This window comes from Phalacrocorax aristotelis, chromosome 5 (assembly GCF_949628215.1).
Source record: "Phalacrocorax aristotelis chromosome 5, bGulAri2.1, whole genome shotgun sequence".
Classification (NCBI taxonomy): domain Eukaryota; kingdom Metazoa; phylum Chordata; class Aves; order Suliformes; family Phalacrocoracidae; genus Phalacrocorax; species Phalacrocorax aristotelis.
The window spans coordinates 69,582,604-69,602,476 of record NC_134280.1 but is presented as its reverse complement, the minus strand read 5'-3'; the positions used below and the strand labels follow the sequence as shown (position 1 = coordinate 69,602,476).

Genomic DNA, 19,873 nt, shown 5'->3' with positions numbered 1-19,873 from the left:
AGCGTCCCCGAAATACTTGCGCGTAGCAGAAATGTGTGAGGTTTCCGCTGACTGCGGCAGCTCCCGGCCCTCGTGTCGCTGCGCCGAGTGCCACCGGTGCCGCGTCAACACGGTACCTGGTCCCCCCGACCCAGCTCCTCCCCAGCCAGGGCTGCGAAAGGCTGGGGCAGTGGGAAAAGGCTGCGGGGAGGCAGGGAGCCCCCTCCCCAGGTGTCAGAGCTGCTGGATCCAGTTCCTGCTGCAGGGACAGGCTGGTGGCACCTGGGGCCACCGTCACCCCGCGCCCTGCCGAACGCAGACAGGCTGGCAGGGGTCTGCAGGGAGCTGGTGGCAGCAGATGGGTTGTGCCAGGCAGAAAAGGACATCTTGCTTGTAGCTGGGGCTGGGAGTCCTGCAGCTCTCTGCCAGGGCCAGCACCGCACGGGGCGATGGATAATTACCTGCTAATTAGCAGCGTGCTCTCCCCAGGCAAAGCAGCGGCCCCGCCAGATCAAGGGCATGATCCCTGTGCACCCCTGGGGGCTGGGAGCCACCCGCTGGCACACTCAGCACCCCAGGGTGCTACACGTGGGGCTGGGTGCCAGGGGTGCCCCACGCCAGGATGCTCTGCCCGCCACAAGCCACAACGGTGAAGGCTGCCTGGGTGGCAAGAGGGACCGACAGCCCGTACCTGTCCCCCCACGGGCAGACCTGAACGTGAGGGGGAAGAGTGGGCTGAGCTCCTGCCAAGCCCCAAATCCACCATCCACAAGTAAGAATGGAAATGGGGCCTCGTTACTGCTGGAAATGTGGGGGCTTCATCATCCCCGCTGCTGGAGGGACTGGCGCGGACGTGCCCCGTGCATCCCGCAGATGAGGATGCTCCACCAATTCTAAAATAGCCGCGGTTCCTGCTGCAGAGCAGCGGAGGGGTGAGGAAAAGCCGGGTGGCATCCACCCTGTGAGCACGGGAGAGGATGTGGCGGGAGCGCTGGCTGCCACCCAGCCACCAAACCCAAACCCCTCGCAATTAAAAGCGGATGTGCGGTCTGAAACCTCCAGCAAGCCCCAGGCCTCGGAGGGAGCGTTCGGTGCCAGTGCGGCTGAGCTCCCCTGCCGCACCACGATGGCTGGGGGGAGAGTGGGAGCACGGCTCCGAGACAGGCGGACGAAAACAGGACTCCCTGCGATGTTAAAAATAAGAGGAGCTGGTGGTCTTGTACCAGGATGTGTCACCGTGGTCCCAGCAGCTCCCAAACAGCCCCTTTCCCTGCCTCAGCCTCCCCCACGGAGAACAGATGCCATCACTTTACTCACACCAGGTTTTCTTGTGCTTTTTATTGCTTGAGTTTGGTGCAAATAGAGCTCAGAGAAGGGAAGAGGAAGGACAAGGCGGCAGCCCTGGCTTTGGTGCCCGTTTTGGGGCAGACAGAGGCAGAGCTGGAGCTCCTCTTGCCATACAGAGGCAAAACCCTTTCCAGGCTTGAGATGGGCAGCGCTTGTGCCCAAGCGGGGTTTCCATCAGCTCCTTTCCAAACCTGACAGCTGGGAGGAGCCTGACGGATAAATTTCTCTCCCCCGGCCCAATTCCAAGAGCAGGATGGGGGATCTCAGGGGTGAGAAGGGATCTGTGCATTTGCTCTCAAACCTTGCTGCTCTTCAGGGTGACGGGGTCCGTGCGGAATAGATGCAAACAGCGTTGCTTTTTCCTGTCCTGCCGCCCCCCACGGAGCCAGGAGCAAAGGATGCGCGTGGAGGTGGTGGGGCAGCTGCAGCACATGGTTGGAAGGTCCCTGTGCTTGTGGGGGTGTCTGGCTCTCAGCAGCGTCGTGCTGCCCACCGGGGGCCTGCCCAGCAGGCAAGCGGGGGTCTGTGGGGTCACCCATCACGGCAGAGGGCCATTTCCACCATCCAAGGCACCTTATGGTTACGTGGGATGCTCTAAGGTGGGCTTGTGGATCCTGACGGTGACCCACGAGCGCTGCAGGTCCAGGCAGAAGCTGTTCGCTGACCCAGCTGGGAGATGCTGGTCCTCAGACTGTGTTTTCCTTCATGTGGAGGCCATGAACTTCCTTCTTCCCCAGCCCTAGCTGGGAGATGGTGGTCCTTGGGAGCGCGGTGGAGGCTCCCCATCCCCCCGCAGCGCATCCCTGTGGGTGTCTGGCTACAGCGCGGTGGCTCATGTTTCCTCCGGCGAGCCTGGCAGGGCTGCAAAGCTGCCCTTTCCATTCTCCAGCAGCGGAGAGCCATTCCCAGGGACCACCGGTGGGCCCTTGATTCCTTCCTCTTCCTCCTCCTCCTCCTGCTGCTGCTGCTGGAGGGTCTGCAGGCGCTCCCGCCGCGCCTCCATGAACTCCTGCGCCCCTTCGCCCACCAGCCAGACGGCGTCCCCGACGCGGGGCAGCTGCCGGACGGGGTTGTGGTCGTAGGAGAGGAGGCGCAGGGCGGAGAGGGAGGTCAGGTCGGGGAAGCGGGTGATGCGGTTGCGGTCCAGGTCGAGGACGCGGAGGTGGACCATGCGCAGCAGGGCAGGGGGGAATTCCTCAAAGCGGTTCCCATAGAGCCAGAGCCCCTGCAGCCCGGCCATGCGGGGCAGCCCGGCGGGCAGGCGGGCCAGGCGGTTGTCGCCCAGCTGGAGGCTGCGGAGGTCGGGCAGGCGCAGGAGGGCTGGGGGGAAGCGGGCGAGGAAATTGCCCTCCAGCCAGAGGCAGCGCAGGCTCTGCAGGCGGGCGAAGGCGGGCGGCAGCCCCTGCAGCCCGTTGCGGCCCAGGTAGAGGTGCGCCAGGCGGGGCAGGTGGCACAGGGCATCGGGCACCTCCAGCAGCTCGTTGCCGTCCAGGGCCAAGGTGCGGAGGTGCCACAGAGCCGCCAGCTCATCCGGTAGCTCCCGCAGCCCGACACCGCTCAGGTAGAGCTTCCTCAGCCCCCGCTGAGCCCAGAGGGATGCCGGTACCTGCCCTCCCCGCACCTCCAGGTGCTGCTCGCTGCCCTCCGGACCCTCGGCCACCGCCCGCCGCGCCCCGCGCCCCGCCGAGCCACCGCTCCCCATCACCGGGCCCGTGATGCTGCCATGGCAACCCGCTGCAGCCAATGGGAGCGCAGGGGTGGGGCATTGCCACCCCACACCGGGCTGCCACACCCCTCTGGCCCCGCCTGTGCCACGCCCTGCCACACCCTGCCACACCCATGCCACGCCCTTACGCTTTTCTTGCCCTGCCCCTTGCCCTGCCCAGCGCTCTGGCAACCTGGGTCAGCACCACCCCAGGCGCTGGGGGGGTGGGTGGGGGTCCCTCTGTGGACACCCCCATCCCCTGGAACCCCCAAGGAGCAGCTGCAGGCCTGCCCCTCCCCTCCTCCCCACCCAGCCACTCCTCCCCGACCCCCTTTAACACCCCACAAACCCTGGTTGTGCACCCCGTGGTCAGGGAGGGCTTGGATGGACACCCCCCCCCCGCCCCGACACACTCCCCCTCCCATGCCATGGCTGCCCATGCTGCTGGGTCGCACAGGGCAGGTTGGGGTCTCCTTCCTCCTCCTCCTCCCACTGCCCACCCAAACCAGCCCTGCCTGGTTTTTTTTTTCCCTGCCGCAATCAGCTGTGTCATCCCAAAGCCGGCGTCGGAAAGCCGGGCTCGTACAGCCCTCCAGCGGCTGCCGGCTAGGCAGCACCCCCCAGCCCGCCCCCCCCCCAATTCTCCTGCCAGCCTTCAGGGTGCACGCAGCCCCCCAAAAAACGCGGGGTCTTGGGGAGGCCAGGGGTGACAACGGCATCGTGCCCAGGAAGACTGTTCTGGGTATTTATTTCTCCATGTGCTCCCAGGGACCTGGGTGGGGGGGCGTCCCCCAAAGAAGCTGAGGGTACCACTGACGCTGGGACCCCCGGGGTCCCAGAGCACTATCTCAGGCCACCCTGGGAGAGGCTATGCCGGGGGGTGGCCAATGATTCCCCCAGCTCGGTGGGGTGGCTGAGTGTCTCCCCCAGCCCTGTGGGGCGGTTGTTGGTGCTGAAGCCGCCGGGACGCTGGGGCTGGATGTCCCCCGTGGGTCTCGCCATCCAGGTCGGATCCCACCGAACACCAGGCTGGAAAACCCAGGCGGGATGGGGAGGTGAGGCTGGAGGTCCCCTGGGGGCTGCAAGCTCCGCCCCCTCAGGGTGACCCCAAACTCACCCGGTGCTGCGGGGGACAGGGTCGAGTGGGGGGGGTCACATACGGGCCATGGTTAGTGATGGACCCTGACGGCTCCTGCGGGGTGGAGCGGGGTTGGGTGCACGGTCCGATGGGGATGAGGACAGGGGCATGCCTGTACCCACCTTCCTGCCTGCACCCCGCTGTCCCAGCAGGCTGGCCTGGGTCACTTGGGGTGTGTGCAGCCCTTGGGAAACGAGTGGGAGGGGGTGGTCCACCACGGGCAAGCCCTGCATAGGGACCAGCAGGTGAGGATGAGGAGGGCACACGGGGACAGGCAGTGGGATGGGGTCTTGCTCACCCCCATGCCCAGGCAGCCTGGCACCTCCCGGCTGAACCCCCTGCCTCTCTCAGAGCCTGCCTGCAGCACCGGGAGCGTCTCGCTGCCCTGCCAGAGGATGGAGATGGGGCGGCTGGGACACGCGTGTCCCCTGCCCACACCCCAGTCCTGCCTGCTGGGGGTCTCGTGTTGCTGCCCCCCCTCCCCTCGCCTCGCTTACGTGGCTGTGCACAGAGGGCGGGTAATCCACCGTGGCGAGGCTAACGCTGAGCTGCGGGAGAGAAAAAGTGTCCCTTGGGGTGCAGAGGGGGTGAGGGGCTGGCGAGGGACAGGGGACCTGGTGGGGCTGGGCCTCACAGGCTGGCCCGGCAGGGCTGGCAGGATGCCATCTCTCCTCAGGGTGGCCCTGGTGAAGCCTGACTGCTCCTTGGTGCCGACGGTCATCTTCTGCAGGACGTCTGCAGGGAGCAGATGGGGCAGGGAGGGAGTCCTGCTGTCCCCAACCCTGTCCCCAGCCCAGCCTGGGCTCGGCCCGGCAGCCAGCCACAGCATTACCTGGCGTCATGGCCTGGGGACCCTGCCTGTCCCTCTATGTGGATGGGTGACACAGGGCTGGGGGCCCCAAAAACCTCCCGGGGTCAGAGTTGGCTCCTGGATGCCCAATACCCCAGAACCCACTGGGGTTGGAGGTGGCCCTGGGACCACCAACAGCCCCAAAAGCTCCTGGGGATGGAGCTGGCCCCGGGACCACCGACCCTCTCCCCCTCCCCCCCAAAACCATACCTGCCTGGGCAGGACCAGCGTGGCGGCTCTCGGCGCCGTGCTCCCCAGATGCTTTGGGGGGACCCTGGAAAAGCTGTGTGTGCTGGGGACTCACTGCCCTGGTGCGGAGGCAGGAGAGGGGGGACCCATGGAGGTACCTGCTCTCCGGCTGGTGGACGTGCCGGGGCAGGAGGCTCCGGCCATCGGGGAGCCAGAAGGGCTTGAAGTGCTCAGCGCTGGTGGACGTGGTGGTGTCATGGCAGCGCCTGCGGCACAAAGCCACCGTGGCTGTGACACAGCGGCCCCAAAACTTGCCCCCTCACCCACCCCCACATCAGGGGTACCCACCCTGCTGCTGCGCCACGCGGGCAAAGCAGGCAGGAGACGGCTGAGTGGTTGTTGGACACGTAGCCGGTGCCACCGTGGTGGCCGAGGCGGGGACGGAAATGCGGCTGGCCTGGGTGACAGTGGGGAGAGGGGGCTCAGCCCTGGGAATGAGCCCCCCGCGTCTTCAGGGAGGCCTTCGGGACCCCCTACCATAGGCCACCGCGTAGCTCGTGGCGTAGAAGTTCATGAGGTCGGCACTTCCCCCGGTGCGTGCCTTCGCTGTGGGGGAGCCGGTGCCAAGGCCGGCGGCGGGTGAGCCCCGTGGCAGGGACCGCAGCTTAGCACGGGGACAGACAAACAGACAGGCAGCCGCCATGGTAAGGCTCTCCCAGAGCAGCTCCCTGCCTGGCCCGAGGCCGGGTGGCTGCGGAATGTCCCAGCGGAAGGGATGTTGGGATGGGGACGCCGTCTCCCGGTAACTCCCAAGCGCGGTGACTGTCACCACTGCCTGGGGACCGGTGGGACACCCCACAGAGGGCACCAGGGAGCCGGATGCCCCCGTCCAACCCCCTGCAGAGGGGGCTGCAGCCCCTCAGGTGTGGGGCCACCTCCCCAGGGTCCCCAGAAAAAGGATTTCAAAGGGACAGGTAGGATTTGGAGGCGACGGTGAGCTGGCACGTGCCGGAGCGAGATCGGATTGCCGCTGTTTCACCCCGAGCGCCCACTCCTGCCGCTGCCGCCGAAGAGCAGAGCCCTGCACTCACACCGCGGCAGGGCTAGCAGCCTCCGCTTTATTCATCGCGCCCTGAGAGTCCAAAGGAGCTGCTGCCAGAGGAGGAGTGCCACAGGGAGGGCAGCAGCATCAGTGTTTTCCACAGGGCCCCGTGGCCCTCCTCTGCTCCAGGGGATGGGGAGGGAGAAGGAGGCCCCCCTGTCAGTGGGTTGGCTCAAAGAGGTACTCCAGGTCTGGCTGCCACAGCCTCTGCTCCCTCTTCTTGTTCTTGGCAAACTCCCTCAGCATGACCATCACGTCATTCTCGAACTCGGGCGGCGTGGGCTTTGCTTCTGCCATAAGAACAGGAAGGGGCAGCATGAGAACGGCTCCATCCCATCCCAAAGCACCCAGTACCACGGTCGCCCCACCAAGCCCAGCTCCCGCGGCCCGGCGCGGTAACGGTTCCCTGGCGTTGGAGCGGGCAGGGCGACAGGCAGCCGCACCGTACCTGTGGCCCAGTAGTAAATGTCCCAGTCGTTGCTGGGCTCGTTGATGAGCCGGTCGTAGAGGTTCAGCTGCCGTTCGCTCATGTGGTTCAGGTTCTCCTTTGCAAAGAGGCTGGAGAGACGACGTTCGAGGCTGAGTGCGGGTGAGCGGAGGAAGAGCTTGGCCCAGCTCTGTCCACGGTGCCAGAAGATGCGGAGGAGCTGGGTGCAAGGTGACCCACCTCCTGCCCTAAGCCCCAGCCTGCTCTGCGTTAACCACTACTTCAGTGCCGAAACCCGACTGCCCTCGCCTCCTCCATACATCCCAGAAATTATATACGTCCTTCCCAAAGCGTTTTGGCTCAGCCATCAGCTAGGAACTTCCTCCAGAGCTCTCACCTCCGGCTCTGCTCCATCCTGCCCAGCAGCGGCACTAACCATGGCATCCTATGCAAGCAAAGCTCTTGTGGTGATTTATTCAACAGGTCAACCTTCTATCTGCCTTCTATCTTCTAAGCCACGTCACATCTCCTTAGGTTTTGTGTTATGGCTGCGCACTACCCCACCAAACTCCTTCCTGCAACGCTTGGGGCTCTTCCCCGTTAATTAAAAACCTGTGACATCTTTAGGGAGCTGAACTACACAGCAGCTACGCTTGCCCGGACTGGCCTTCCTCCCTTACCTCTGCAGGGCTGATGTTATCTCTCCTGTAAAGTATAAGACAACCCTGCCAGCCCCTATCTGCAGGGGACAAACTGTCAGGGTGCTGTGGGGAAGGACAGAGGGCCTGACAGCAGGGAGACAGGCCAGCAGTGGAGGGTGGCTGAGAAGCTGGGAGGGAGGACGGGCACCCTGTGCCTCACCTGAGCAGGATGCAGTTCTCCAGCATCCCCCTCTTCCGGCTCTCATACAGCAGCCGGGCTCGCTTGGTCTGCAGCGGCTCGTCAGGACGCTCCTGCCAGGGGGGCAACGGGATCTCCAGCACGTCCTTCCCCGAGTCCTTTGGGGAGTCCCCGCGGTAGCCACGCTGTGAGCCCACGAGCCCCAGAATGTGCCGGCACAGAGTGCGCCCGGGCAGGGAGCAGAGCTGTGAAAGGGACATGGGCAGCATGGGGGACATCAGGCCTGGCTGCTCCGGCATGACAGGGAGACCCCCAGCACACACACAGTCCCCCCTGACTCTGCTAGCCATGAACCCCCCCATCCCATCCCCCCAGACCCTGCTGCCCCTAAACCCCCATAAACCCCTCAATGCCCTCCTACCCCGACCCCTCTGTAACCCCCCAGACCCTGCTGCCCCCAACCCCCCTTAATCACCCCATAATTCCCCCATAACCCGCCATGCCCTGCTATTCCTAACCCACCCAAAATCCCCTCATGCCCTGCTGTCTCTAAACTGCCCGTAATCCCTCCATGCCCTGCTGCCCCCGGCCCTCCATAACCGCCCCCCACCATGCCCTGTTGCCCCCGGCCCCCCAATCCCACCCCCCCAGGCCCTACTACATTCCCATCCCATACTCCCCCCGACCCGACCCTGCTGCTCCCAGGGTTCCCTGCCTCTCCCAGCCCCTTGGCTCCCCACATGCACCCCCCGCCTCCAGTAACGCCCCCGCCTCCCCTCACCCTGGAGGCCGCCATAGCCCCGCACAGCCCCTCTAGCCCCGGTCCGGGCCGCTCTGTGACACCGGGCGGCCCGACTCGATGGGAGGGGAAGGGCGGGCCGGAAGGGGCGGGCCCCGAACCGGAAGGGGCGTGGCTTGGCGCGGCGGCGCTGGCGGTGGCGGTGAGCGCGGTTGGCGCGCGCGCTCGGGGCCTGCTGGCGGTAACGGGCGGGGCCGGGGGTGGGGGGGGAAACATCGGACCGGGGAGGGGGACACCGGAACCCCTCGGCCCCGCGGGACCCCTCAGCCCGCCCCTTCCCTGGCCCCCGCCGCTCGGTAGGGGCGGGCCGCGCCGGGCCGATATGGCGGTCTCGCCCCCGGTGGCGGAGGGGTGGGGGGGGTTTGGGGCGGAGGGGTCCCTCCGAAACCTCACCCGTGGGGAGGGGTTGCCTGTGGGGAGAGGTTCACCTGGGAAGGGTCGGGGTTGGGGGGGGGTCAGTGCCCTTGGGTTGGGGGTCCGGGGGGTTCGGTGGGGGGGGGGGCGGCGCCACCCGCTGGGGAGGGGCGGGAGGGATGTGGTTGTTCCCTGGGGGGGAGGTTGTTGCCTTCAGGGGTCGGTCAGGTGTGGGGGGAAAGGGGGTCGCGTTGCCCCACGGCAGTATCTCTCAGGGAGGGGAATGCGAGGTGGGGTTGACCCCCGGGGTGGGTCTCGATCGGGGGGTGAGGGGCTGCGGTGGCCCCTGGGGAAGGCTTGGCTGGGGCCGTGGGTCCCTCTGGGGAGTGGAGGCACAGCGCTATAGAGAGAGGTGGGGCGACTCAGGGGGTCCCCAGTGCGTTGCTCATCCCCTGTTCCCCCTCGCCCCACTGCAGTGCACCTTACGTCTTCCTGCTTCGCCCCGGTCCCAGCCCGGGTTCCTGTTCCCGTCTCTGGAAATATGTCCGAGGGGGTGGATCTGATTGATATCTACGCCGACGAGGAGTTCAACCAGGTGAGCAACGCGTCCGGCCGTGGGGCTGGGGCTGCAGAGCCCCCTGTTCTGGGGGAGAGCGCCGTAACCGGCGTCAGCCAACTCCTTGAAGATGTGACCAGGAAGGGGTGGTCCAGTGCTGGAGAGTCCCCGTGGGGAACAGAGGGCTGGGACCATTCCAAAATCCTGGTGGCTGCCATCTCGAGCCATGAATAAAGGGTTTTTCCTGCGGGTTTTGCCAGAGGTTCAACGTGTGGATGGTCACAAAGAAGGGGAGGCAGGGTTTGGACCAGAACATTTGCTGGGGCAGCGACAAGCAGGGATCGAAGGGGATGGTTGCAGCCTGGTTGGAAAAATGAGAAATCCAGAGTGGAAGAGGCGCTGCCGGGGAAGTGCACGGTGAGGGGATCCAGAGCACCAAAGCCGTGGCAGGGACTCGCTGCGGTTGGACAGGTGCCTGTGCGCTGGCTCTCCCACCCTGGAGCTGCTGGGACCCGCAGGAAGAAGCGACGGCGAAGGAGGGGGGCGCGTAGCTGTTAGAGCAGCAGATTTTAGAGAGTTTGGGGATTCAGGAGAGCAGCTGTGAACACAGATGTTAGAAGATTAAAAACGGTCACAGAAAGCCCGTGGAGGAAAGTTGGCCTGCGCTGGAGGGCAAGTTGCGTGAACTGGAAATGAAACATGCGGAGGAAGGAATCACCGTGAGCTCCCAGAGGGCTGAAGAGGAGCTGAGGGTGATAAACCCTTTGTTCTGTGGAGGCGGGAGGTTATCAGGTGGGAATATGCCGTGGGTTAGACCTTCAGGGAAGAGCGGAAGCGGTGCTAACTGCCTCGGAGCCGAGGGGACTGCAAGGTGCTTTCCAGCTTCCTTGGAAGAAGTGGGAGTTCTCCACTGAGAGCGGTTGCCTTGGAGAAGGGTTGAAGCCAGCTCTGACATTGCCAAAATAACGGGAGCTTTGCTAGAAAGGTGAGTGGCAAAGCAAACAGCTGTACTGCCTGTAGCAGCTGGGCAGCCCTGCTGGGACTCCCTCCGAGTCTGAAATACCACTTCCTGCATCCTTCCTGTAAAACTCCCGGAATAAACCTGATTCCTCATGTATTAAACGATCTAGAACTGTGCTGGGACCAAATGGAACTGCTCTGGCTGAGGAACAGCCTCGATGCGTGTGTTTTCGTACAATTCACTTTTAATAGTACCGGGGAAATGGGTGTACCTGGACTTGGGAGCGGAAGGGAGAGCTGGATAGCTGCGGGAATAAGGATGGAAGGTGCAGATGAAGAAAACGCGTGGAGGTTGCTGGGATGGAGTTTAGAAATGCAGAGAATAAGCAGGAAACTTCGTTTAAGGCAATTACTGTGAAAGCCAAAGTGAAACAGTGAAAGCGGATGTGGTATCTGCTGGCTGGAGAAGAGCTGCGATGTTGGTGGGTGTGAGTTGGAATGTCTATAATGTCTCGGAGGACAACCAAGGAGCAACAAACAGGTGGGAGGACTTAATGGGAGAGCTCTGCTGCTGCTTCCCAGGTGCTCTGCAGGGACAGCCCGGCACTGCCTGGCCTGCATGTGCCTGCTGACGGGCTTTTCCACAAAGGCTCGGCCCTCGGGAGGCCTGGAGCAGGAATGGTGACAAAAGCAGTGACTTGAGTTGACGCAGCAAAGTCTGCTGGGGAGCTGAGAGGGTCTTTGCGTCCGGTCTGGTCTGGGTCAAGTCTCGGGGATCTTTGGAGTAAAGAAGTTAAGCAGCGTTGAGAGGAGGATGGAGCAAGCCTGGCTGCACAGCGGGAAATGGCGAGGAATGATTTAACCGGAGGGTTTGGGGGACAGGACACAAAGCATCTTTGACACGGCCGAGTAGATGGAGGCTTCTTAGAGCTGGAAGTGATTACCAAGCCCGCCAACTCCAGCATCTTGTTTGCCTCAGGCCAGGAAGAAACCCAGAGTTAATCTGTGGGCGCCGCCGCGTGTGGGATGAAAGCGCGGTGGGAAGGTGCCTTGGCTGCTCCGCGGTCCCTGTGGCACGCCAGGGACGCCAACGTGGTTCCAAACCCCACAGCACACGTGGTAATTACCGCCGACGGTGCCCGGCTTCATCCCTGCGCACCTCGCGAGGCGTCGCGTGTGGCTTCGGAGCCGAGTCGGGGTTCGAATGGCAGTGACGGTGTTCGCCGCGGGTGATGTGAGAAGCCTCTCGCTACCGCGCGTTGTGAGCAATGGTCTGCAAATTCAGCGTGGCAGAATGGGCTGTGAGCGCTTGGGCTGCGAGTACTTCGACACCATCTTCCCATCGGGCTGTTAGTTTTTAAAGGAGAGCGTCAAAAACAGAACGGATCCAGAGGATCTCTAAACACTCCTAAGCTGAAGCATCCCCTAAGTAGGATAATCAAGGGCTTCCAAGAAATTCCTCCTCTTGCCCCCTATTTTTATTCTCGACTTTCTGAAACTTCCAGGCAGAAATCTTCCAGCCTTGGGCCATGTCCAAAGGCACTTGGTGGAGGTAGGAGCGTGGGAGGTGGATTAAACAAACAGTTGAGCTGTTTGGAGAATGAGTGCAGAAATACTGCTCCCTGTCAAAATTCTTGTAACCTTTTTATCAGCTCTGCGGCTGAAACAGCCGGATGCGAAAGTGACGACTTGCCTTAGAAATGGACTTTGCTGTCAAAGAGAGTCTGGGGGAAAATGGCTTGATTTTTATAGTTCCCTTTGAGAGCCGTGCGCCGATCACCCTTCCCCATCTCCCCGGAGCTCACAAAGGGCTGTGTTGTATGTCTGCCGTTCCCTGACCGTCACAGTGTAGGGGATTTAACCGCCTCATGCTATCTCTAGCAGATGATGTTGTCCGAACTGCCTTTGAAGTCCTAGAATTAAAAATCTGGGAGCAGAGCCTGTGGTTTTTGTGCTGCACAGGACCTGTGCATTGCTCCCGTGGGACAGATACTAACGTAGTAATTTGTAGCGTGAAATGATGCTTGGCGCACGCTGAATCCGGGTGAGCAATTAGTCTGAAGATCCGTAGTAAACACAGCGCTCGCTGTACACTCCAAATTAAATATAGCCCGGAACAGAGTGGGAATTGGAAGGCAGATCTAGGACACTTGAGTTCGCAGCTCAGAAGCTTCCTCGGCGGCTGGTTCGTGCTGTGAAAGGCTGCGCTGCCAAGGGGAAAGGAGATGATGTGTGTGCAGCCGGCGTGTGTAGCTCCTGCCCTGAAGAGGGCTCTGCTGGCCCAAAAACGAGTGAGCTTGCGGTGGCGTATCCGAGGCGAGCGGGCTCTGAGGGTGGGTGTGCAACCCCCAGGCTGGACTTGTTGCGAAGCGTGTGCCCGCCAAGGCGCAGAGGCTCATCCGTCGAGGCTGTTTGGTTTTCCACCACTGAACTCCTGCCCTTGCATGCTTACGAAAGATGAGCTTCTTCCTGGTAGCCTCCCAGAGCGGCAAGCTGCGTCTTGCCCCGCTGCTCAGGACGGCTGACGTCCTAGCAAGCCAGTCCTCTGCTCACGCAGGGCGTGTGCTGGAGCCCAGCAGAGGAAAAGCAAAAGGCTCGTAGTTGAAGTTGCGGGGAGGAAAATCAAGCCAGTGCAAGTCACCAGTGGGCTAAAGCCTCGTGGTTTGGCTTCCTGGAGTGTTCCTTCCTTCTCCACCTCCTTCCGTGTAAACAATGCTCCAGGGTTATGTCGAGCATTGCAAAGCAGAGCCCATCGCCCCGTTTTTGGATCACTGGTAATCCTCATTGCTGGGGAAGGGAGATGTTGATCCCGTTGCTGTGGAGCTTGCATTAATGCTTGGCCGGTCGGAGAGCTGGGCAGCTGGACTGGAGACGTGCAAGAGGGATTTCCACGCTGCCCAGGAGGAAGAGCAGATGCCGTGGTGGATTGCATGAGCGAGGGGTGGTCGTAAGCCTGGGGCAGGGTGTGTTTTTGCAGGGCGGTGGAGTAGCGAGGAAGAGCAGTGCGGTGCTGAGAGGGGTCTGCTGGGCCGGGGCAGGGAGCGCAGGGAGTTGTTGTTGCGAAAATAAGGCTCTGAAAGAGGACACACCACTGCGGCATGCCACTGAGGGGAGGGGACAGGGCTCCGGGCAAGCGGAGCTGGCTCGTGGGAGATAACAGGCACCAGATCTGTTTGCTTCATTCATGGCAGTGATTCACCGCCTTCTAACTGCGAACAGGCGCAAGACAGAGTGGTTTGGGTGCTAAACCTTTGGACTCAGCTTGTGTTGCCTCAGAAGAGCTCGTGTGTGCCGGCTCCCGGTGAATTGGGATGACCGGTTTGCAAACTGGAAAGGAGGCTTCCTAACCTCCATGGTCATTTATCCGCGGTCCCCGGTACGGTGCAGGCACCTGTGGCGGTGTGGCACCATGAGGTGACTTTTAAGCGTTTCCTGTGGTGGTTGGTGTTTGGTTTCTGCTGGACAGTCGGTGCTGGGGGGTGTTGGAGGACTCCAGTGGAACAGGGAAGTCCTCCAGACCCCCGTTTAGGCTCTTAACGGCCCATGGGTCCCTTCCCGAGCTGTGGTTTCACCCCTGGGGTCTCCCCTCAGTGGAGGTGCTCACGGTGTCTCCCCTCGCAGGACTCTGAGTTCAGTAATGCTGATCAGATGGACCTGTACGACGACGTGTTAGCAGCCAGCTCGCAGCCCCCTGAAAGCCGTACCAGCAGCTCAGAGGCACCCCCAGAGATCCGCCAGGAACCGTCTCCCAAGCCCAACAGCAAATCTCCCGCCATCCTGTACACGTACAGCGGGCTGCGCAACAAGAGGGCTGCCGTCTACGTGGGCAGCTTCTCCTGGGTGAGTGGGATTGCTGCCTGGCTGTGCTTGCCTGCCGTGGGGGTTCTCCAGACCACCTGTGTGGACAGTTTGGGTCTCCTGTGGTGCATACGCAGGTGGGGGTCCTCCAGAGAAACCCCCAAGGGGCTGCAGGGCTCTTTGGGGGTGCTGTTCCTCCTCAGTCCATGCTGACCCAGTGCCCCAAGCTGGGTCATGAGCTGGGCTTGACCTTGTGATCCTTAGGGAAAAGGGATTTATTGCCTTGAGGGGCTTCAGATCCAGTCTGGGGCGAGAGACCAGTGGCCTCCCTTGCACCAGTCACTGCTCCCGCCTGGCTCTGCCTTCCTGGGGGCTGCGCGGGCGAGACCCCCTCTCCCGTTGGCGGATATGGGGTCATCTCTGGGAAGGCTCTGCCTTGCCCAGAGAACAGAGACACCTCTGGTAGCCATGCCTGGGGCCTGTTTCAGACTCGAGGTTGATTTTAAACTCCCTGTAGGGGCTCTGAGGGTGTCTGTGCCCTGCCCCAGCCCCCTGAGCCTGGGTTAGCAGAGGGGCACCGGGGCTTGCGAAGGGCTGCGTGAGCTGATGCCAGCCTTTCCCCTCTTCCCCTCAGTGGACAACTGACCAGCAGCTGATCCAGACCATCCGCTCGGTTGGTGTCTACGACGTAGTGGAGCTGAAATTCGCAGAGAACCGAGCCAATGGCCAGTCAAAAGGGTGAGAGCCGAGAGGGAATGGGGGAGCCAGGCCCTCATGGCCACATCCTCTGTGTTGGGGGGAGTGAGGGGGCAGCTGGTGCTTTTCCTGGCTGGCACAGGTGTTGCACAGCCCGCCTGGAGCTGGGATAGTAAAGCAGAGGCTCCCAAATGACATGGGAAAGGGAGGAGGGGACATGGAACACCGGGCTGGGTTGAGCTGCCAGGGAAGGCAGCAGGAGGTGGTGCTGGGTGGATGGATGGAGCCCTGGGGGGCTTGACAGGGGGTCCCTATCCCCTGCTGGGGGGGAAACTGCTCAGGACTGGCTCTTGCTGGCTGACCGCCGGGCTTTCCTGCAGGTACGCAGAGGTGGTGGTCGCCTCTGAGAACTCGGTCCACAAACTGCTGGAGCTCCTGCCTGGCAAAATCCTCAATGGGGATAAGGTGGAGGTGAGGCTGGCAACCCGGCAGAACCTGTCACAGTTCGAGGCGCAGGCTCGCAAACGTGAGTGAGGCGAAGGCACACCGCGGGTGGGGGGCCTCCGTGCTGCGCGGCAGCTCCCGTGGGTCCCGCAGAGTCCCAGCAGAGCTGTCAGGCCAAACCCACTGAGACCTCGGGGTGGGGGGACACTGCCAGGAGTCTCTGGGGGTTGTTTCCTATTGCTGCTGAGTCTGATTAGATCCTGACCCGAGTCTTTATGATCCCCTTTTAGGTGCTCACACACTGCGAAGATCCCTCGTAGCCTCCTCCTCCTCCTCTCCAAACTGAATGGGCTTAAGCTCTTCAGCCTATCAACATAGCTAAGACCCTCCATATCTATTAGTAGCTCTTCTCTGGATCTCCTCCAGAATTTGTCCATCCCTGCGGAGGTAAGGTGCCCAACACTGGACACAGTATTCCAGCTGGGGCCTGGCCGTGGGCTTTCTACAATGGCGATAGGTGGTCCTCGCCTCACTCCGCAGCGATGTGACGCCCCAGCCCCGTGCCGGGGGGCTCTGCGGAGCCGCAGGGACTGTCTTGGCAGGAGCGTGTATGAGGAGGTCTTGGCCAGCTGTGGTCATTGTAGATCCCATGGCTCGTTTCACGCAAGGAAAGCCCTTCTTTCTAAGAGCCCTGGCCGAGTTGCAGTGGGGTAGCTGTGACCTTTGCACCCTCCCTTCAGCTCCAGGGCCCGGCGGTGATCTGCTGCTTGGCAGCACTGTGCGCTGTTAGACTGCGTCCCGACCTGCCCTCGCGTTTCGGTGGAGCAGGGCGTGTTCCCTTCTCCCACCCCTCGCCTCACTGGGCACGGGGAGGCTGAGTTTCAGCCTGCCCGGAGGGGCCTCGCCCCCGGCACGGCTGAGCTCGCGTGAGCCCTTGCCGCTGGCTCAGCAGTGCCGGCGCCCAAACGATGCTCTGCTTGATGGCCGTCAGAGCGGCAGTGCCCGGCGGGGAGCCATGGCTCCCCCGAGGGGCTCGGGCAGAGTCAGCGTCCTCTGTCGTACCTCTCCCTGTCTCATCCTCGAATCCTCTTTGGACACAGCAGGGGTTCCTGTCCATCTCTTTGAGGGCAGTCGGGCACCAAGTTTTCCTTCCTCCAGTAGCTCCGTTGCTGTCGGCACTTGGGTTCTGTCCCCTCGTGTTCCTCCACGCTCAGCCCTTTCTGAACCCGTGTGCGGATCGCAGGCTCTCTGGGTTGTTTAACGTCTTCGGGGACTCGGGACCCAGTGACCTCTCTGCTGGGAACTTTCCACCATTTCTTGTGGCTTTTCACTTCTGTCCCTGTAACCCGCTTGCTCGGCGGCTTCCGCAGAGCCACGCTGGCCGAGAGCGAGTGTCCCCGGGGCACTGTGTGGGCAGCCGGGGTCTTGCTGGAGAGCTGGTACCCTCTTCGAGGCACGTGGAAATGGAGGCTACATTTGGCTGGCTGGATCTTTCTCTGGGCACCTTGAGCTCTCCCAAGGCCTGACCTCACGGGGCTGAGGGAGAGGATGGTCCTCACGCTGGTTGCTGCGGGTGGGGAGGAAGAGGAGGAGGAGGAGGTCTCCGAGAGCTGGAGGTCATCCGGCTGCAACTCATGGCTCTTTCCCGTACCGCTTGCAGGTGTGCCGCCGAGAGCCCACTCCCGGGACTCCGTGGACTCGGTAGACGGCCGCGCCACGCCGACGGAGAATGCCTTGCCACCTGCCCGCGTGGAGAAACCCCCCTCCGTCCTGCCTTTCTTCAACCGCCCCCCCGCTGCCCTGCCCCTCATGGGGCTGCCCCCGCCGCCAATGCCGCCCCCGCCACCCCTTTCGTCCGGCTTCGGCGTCCCCCCGCCCCCGCCTGGCATCCACTACCAGCATCTCATGCCCCCGCCGCCTCGACTGCCCCCGCACCTGGCTGTGCCACCCCCGGGGGCTGTGCCCCCTGCCCTGCACCTCAACCCCGCCTTCTTCCCCCCACCCAACGCGGCCCTGGGTCCTCCACCGGACACCTATGGCAAGGCCATGGCCCCCTACAACCACAGCAGGTGAGATGGGGCGGTGGGGGAGCGCGCCGCGTGCCGCTTGGGACCGAATCGGAGGCGGGGGGCCACGCTGACCCCCTGCCTGTGCCTCCTGTGCAGCCGGGAGCTCGGGCCGCCACCTCCCCCTGTGAGCGAAGTGGAGTTTGAGGAGATCATGAACAGGAACCGGGCGATCTCCAGCAGCGCCATTTCCAAGGCAGTGTCTGGCGCCAGCGCAGGTAATGGCAACTGTGTCCCCGCATGCCCCTCCCTGTGTGTCCCCCCCCCAGACCCCATCCCGCGGCGGGTCCGCATCCCTCAGCCCCGCTCTGCTCCCGCAGGCGATTACAGCGACGCCATCGAGACCCTCCTCACGGCCATCGCCGTCATCAAGCAGTCCCGTGTCGCAAACGACGAGCGATGCCGCGTCCTCCTCTCGTCCCTCAAAGACTGTCTGCACGGCATCGAAGCCAAGTCCTACAGCACGGGCGCCAGCAGCAGCTCCTCCAGGTACCGACGGGCTCGGAGCTGCGTGGGGGTGGCTTCCTTGCGCCCCATCTTGGGGCTTTGCTCGCTGACTCTGTCCCCAGCCTGGTGAGATCCTGCCCAGAGGTGATGAAAAGCTTTTTTCTTCTTTTCCCCCAGGAAAAGACACCGATCTCGGGAGCGTTCTCCCAGCCGGTCCCGCGAAAGCAGCCGGCGACACCGGGACCTGCTCCACAGCGAGGATCGGCACGAGGACTATTTCCAGGAGCGGAACCGGGAGCACGAGCGACATCGGGACAGGGACAGAGAGAGGGACCGGCACCACTGAGATAGGTGAGCTGGTGCCGTGCCGTCAGCATGGGGTCTCAGGGGTCCTCCTCGAGGAGCTGAGGTGGTGGGAAGGCTGCTGGGCACTGCTCTGACTGCTCCTCTCATCTCTCCCCCCGCAGGAATTTGGCAGTAAGTGGTTTTTAATGGACTCGTATCTCCTCACCTCGACCAGGACTGCGTGATCGAGGCCGCTCCGCCACCCCCAGCCCCTTCCCTGCCACCCCCAGCTCTCTCCGGGCACCCAAGGAAAGCTGTGCCGTGCCCCGGCGGGACTCCCACCGACACCTCGTGGCCTTGGGGCCTGAGCTCTTGCCCGCGCTCGCCGCTTCCCGGGGAGGGGCGGGGAGCCGGGGAACGCCTGCACCCGGGCCACCCTGCTCCGCTCCGTGGACACTCGGACCCAAAGAGAAATGGTGCTTTTTTTTTTCCATGGAGGGAGGTTTGTGAGCCCTTTCCTCTCCGGGGGTGGCTGGAGGGGATGGATTGCTCCCCATGTCGTGAGGCGCTGGGGCTTGGAGGCGTGTGGCTCCTGACCCTGTGCCTGGGTTCGCCGGAAGTGGTATGGGGTCTGCTGCCATGTACCATGCCCTCACCTCGTCTGGGGACACTCCTGTCCCCGTCATCCCAGCGTGGGGCTCCTCCGTTCCCCACTCTGACAGAGCATGGCCGATCCCCTCCACAGGCCTGCTTGCCCCCCCTCACCCTCTCTGCTCTGCCTGGGGACTTGGGGGGCTGGAGCTGGGCCAGGGATCACCCCCTCCCTCTGCCCCGACTTTCCTCGCCGCAGCGGCATCGCCACCTCTGCGTTCGTCTCCCAGACAGCAGCTCCGGCTGCCGAGCGCCAGCGGGGACCTGCACGGAGCCGGCTTTTCCCGCGGCGCCTTCCTTGTTTTAGAGGAAGCGGAGGAGGCAGAGCGTGGCAGGGCAGGCTGCGACCCCCCCGTCTGGCTGCCCTCGGGGACCACCTGTGCCCCACAGGTGCCGGCGGCTTCCCCTTTCCTGTCCCTGCGTCCCCCGGCTGCCCTTCCCTAACAGGTGGCGCAGTGGTTCGCGTGTGGCAGCAGCTCGGCTGTGTCACACGGGTCAGAACAGGGGTGACAGGGAGCACCTCTGGGCTGTGGGGACCCGCACGGATCCCTCCAGCAGGAGAGGGAGAGCCCAGGAGGGTCAGGGTGATCTGAGGAGACACACAGGGTGACTTCCAGGGCGGGTGCCAGCCCAGCTGGGCAGTGTTGCCCTCTGAACTGTTGCTGGTCAGGAGAAACCTGGCTCTGGAGGTCTTTTTAGGGTGAAATCACAGAAACAAAAAAAAAAAAAAACAACCCATCTTGTAAAGTACCATGAGGTGCCAGCTTAGCGGGTGAATGCCGGGGGGAGCGCTCGGTGGGAGAGTTCTGTTTTTTACTTAACGACACAAATTTTTAGTTTTCTTTCCAAATAGTGGGGAAAAGTGCAGAGCAAAACCCCTATTAACCACCCAGCGAGGCGCTGCCCCTCCTGCTCCCAGTGACTAGATTTGTTTGTCTTTCTGATAGGTTGGAAATTGTGTAATAAACTTGATGACATTGTCAATCTTTTATATGGCGCTGGAGGGCTCTTCTGTCGCGTTTCCGCCTTACGATGGTCTTTTAGGTAATGGGTGGGAGTGTTTCAGGGCCACTGCGGGGGAGGGAATGGCAGCACTTGGGGACCAGTGGGCACCAGAGTGGGGACTCTGTGTCCGCTGTCCCTGACCCTCATCATCCTCTGACACTTGTGAGGGGCTCCTGTGGCCCCCCAGGGCAGCGCGGTAGGGCAGCGGTGCAGTGCTGGAAGCTCCCGAGTGCTT

At 62.9% G+C, this 19,873-nt stretch overlaps 4 protein-coding genes across 6 annotated transcripts; 1 reads left to right on the top strand and 3 right to left on the bottom strand.

Moving 5' to 3' along the window:
• Positions 1 to 2,008: 2,008 nt before the first annotated feature.
• Positions 2,009 to 3,028, bottom strand: LRRC10B (leucine rich repeat containing 10B). The gene has a single exon (XM_075095184.1). It carries the CDS (start codon positions 3,026 to 3,028, stop codon positions 2,159 to 2,161), a length of 870 nt encoding a protein of 289 aa, XP_074951285.1. The 3' UTR covers positions 2,009 to 2,158.
• An 846-nt stretch (positions 3,029 to 3,874) lies between these two features.
• Positions 3,875 to 6,334, bottom strand: SAXO4 (stabilizer of axonemal microtubules 4). Its single transcript, XM_075092533.1, is given in 8 exon segments — positions 3,875 to 4,143; positions 4,192 to 4,223; positions 4,337 to 4,579; positions 4,667 to 4,967; positions 5,230 to 5,474; positions 5,557 to 5,743; positions 5,746 to 6,117; positions 6,313 to 6,334. Coding segments are annotated over 8 exon segments (1,671 nt in total).
• On the bottom strand, positions 6,301 to 8,481 carry SDHAF2 (succinate dehydrogenase complex assembly factor 2). 2 transcript variants are annotated; one of them, XM_075095209.1, is made up of 4 exons: positions 8,359 to 8,481; positions 7,599 to 7,822; positions 6,759 to 6,868; positions 6,301 to 6,600 (listed from the first exon to the last, which is right to left on the bottom strand). In XM_075095209.1, the coding sequence occupies exons 1-4, from the start codon at positions 8,371 to 8,373 to the stop codon at positions 6,470 to 6,472; spliced, it is 480 nt and encodes a 159-aa protein (XP_074951310.1). In that variant the 5' UTR covers positions 8,374 to 8,481; the 3' UTR covers positions 6,301 to 6,469. The 2 variants fall into 2 exon arrangements, with proteins under 2 accessions (XP_074951310.1, XP_074951309.1); XM_075095208.1 differs by lacking the exon at positions 8,359 to 8,481 and having other exon boundaries at positions 7,599 to 7,852.
• On the top strand, positions 8,467 to 19,624 carry CPSF7 (cleavage and polyadenylation specific factor 7). 2 transcript variants are annotated; one of them, XM_075095139.1, is made up of 10 exons: positions 8,467 to 8,518; positions 9,207 to 9,325; positions 13,868 to 14,086; positions 14,679 to 14,782; positions 15,121 to 15,266; positions 16,845 to 17,253; positions 17,350 to 17,468; positions 17,571 to 17,739; positions 17,875 to 18,048; positions 18,165 to 19,624. In XM_075095139.1, the coding sequence occupies exons 2-9, from the start codon at positions 9,272 to 9,274 to the stop codon at positions 18,041 to 18,043; spliced, it is 1,389 nt and encodes a 462-aa protein (XP_074951240.1). In that variant the 5' UTR covers positions 8,467 to 8,518; positions 9,207 to 9,271; the 3' UTR covers positions 18,044 to 18,048; positions 18,165 to 19,624. The 2 variants fall into 2 exon arrangements, with proteins under 2 accessions (XP_074951240.1, XP_074951239.1); XM_075095138.1 differs by having other exon boundaries at positions 8,477 to 8,557.
• The last annotated feature ends 249 nt before the right edge of the window (positions 19,625 to 19,873 follow it).

What these genes read in the sequence shown, in the direction of transcription:
- LRRC10B (XM_075095184.1), bottom strand. Translation starts at nt 3,028, where the DNA reads ATGGGGAGCGGTGGCTCGGCGGGGCGCGGGGCGCGGCGGGCGGTGGCC.
- SDHAF2 (XM_075095208.1), bottom strand. Translation starts at nt 7,846, where the DNA reads ATGCTGCCCATGTCCCTTTCACAGCTCTGCTCCCTGCCCGGGCGCACT. An exon ending in GAGAACTGCATCCTGCTCAG is followed by an intron (nt 6,869 to 7,598) that starts GTGAGGCACAGG and finishes TCGTCTCTCCAG; the next exon opens with CCTCTTTGCAAAGGAGAACC. An exon ending in CATTTACTACTGGGCCACAG is followed by an intron (nt 6,601 to 6,758) that starts GTACGGTGCGGC and finishes TTCTTATGGCAG; the next exon opens with AAGCAAAGCCCACGCCGCCC.
- CPSF7 (XM_075095139.1), top strand. Translation starts at nt 9,272, where the DNA reads ATGTCCGAGGGGGTGGATCTGATTGATATCTACGCCGACGAGGAGTTC. An exon ending in ACGTGGGCAGCTTCTCCTGG is followed by an intron (nt 14,087 to 14,678) that starts GTGAGTGGGATT and finishes TCTTCCCCTCAG; the next exon opens with TGGACAACTGACCAGCAGCT. An exon ending in AGTGTCTGGCGCCAGCGCAG is followed by an intron (nt 17,469 to 17,570) that starts GTAATGGCAACT and finishes CTGCTCCCGCAG; the next exon opens with GCGATTACAGCGACGCCATC.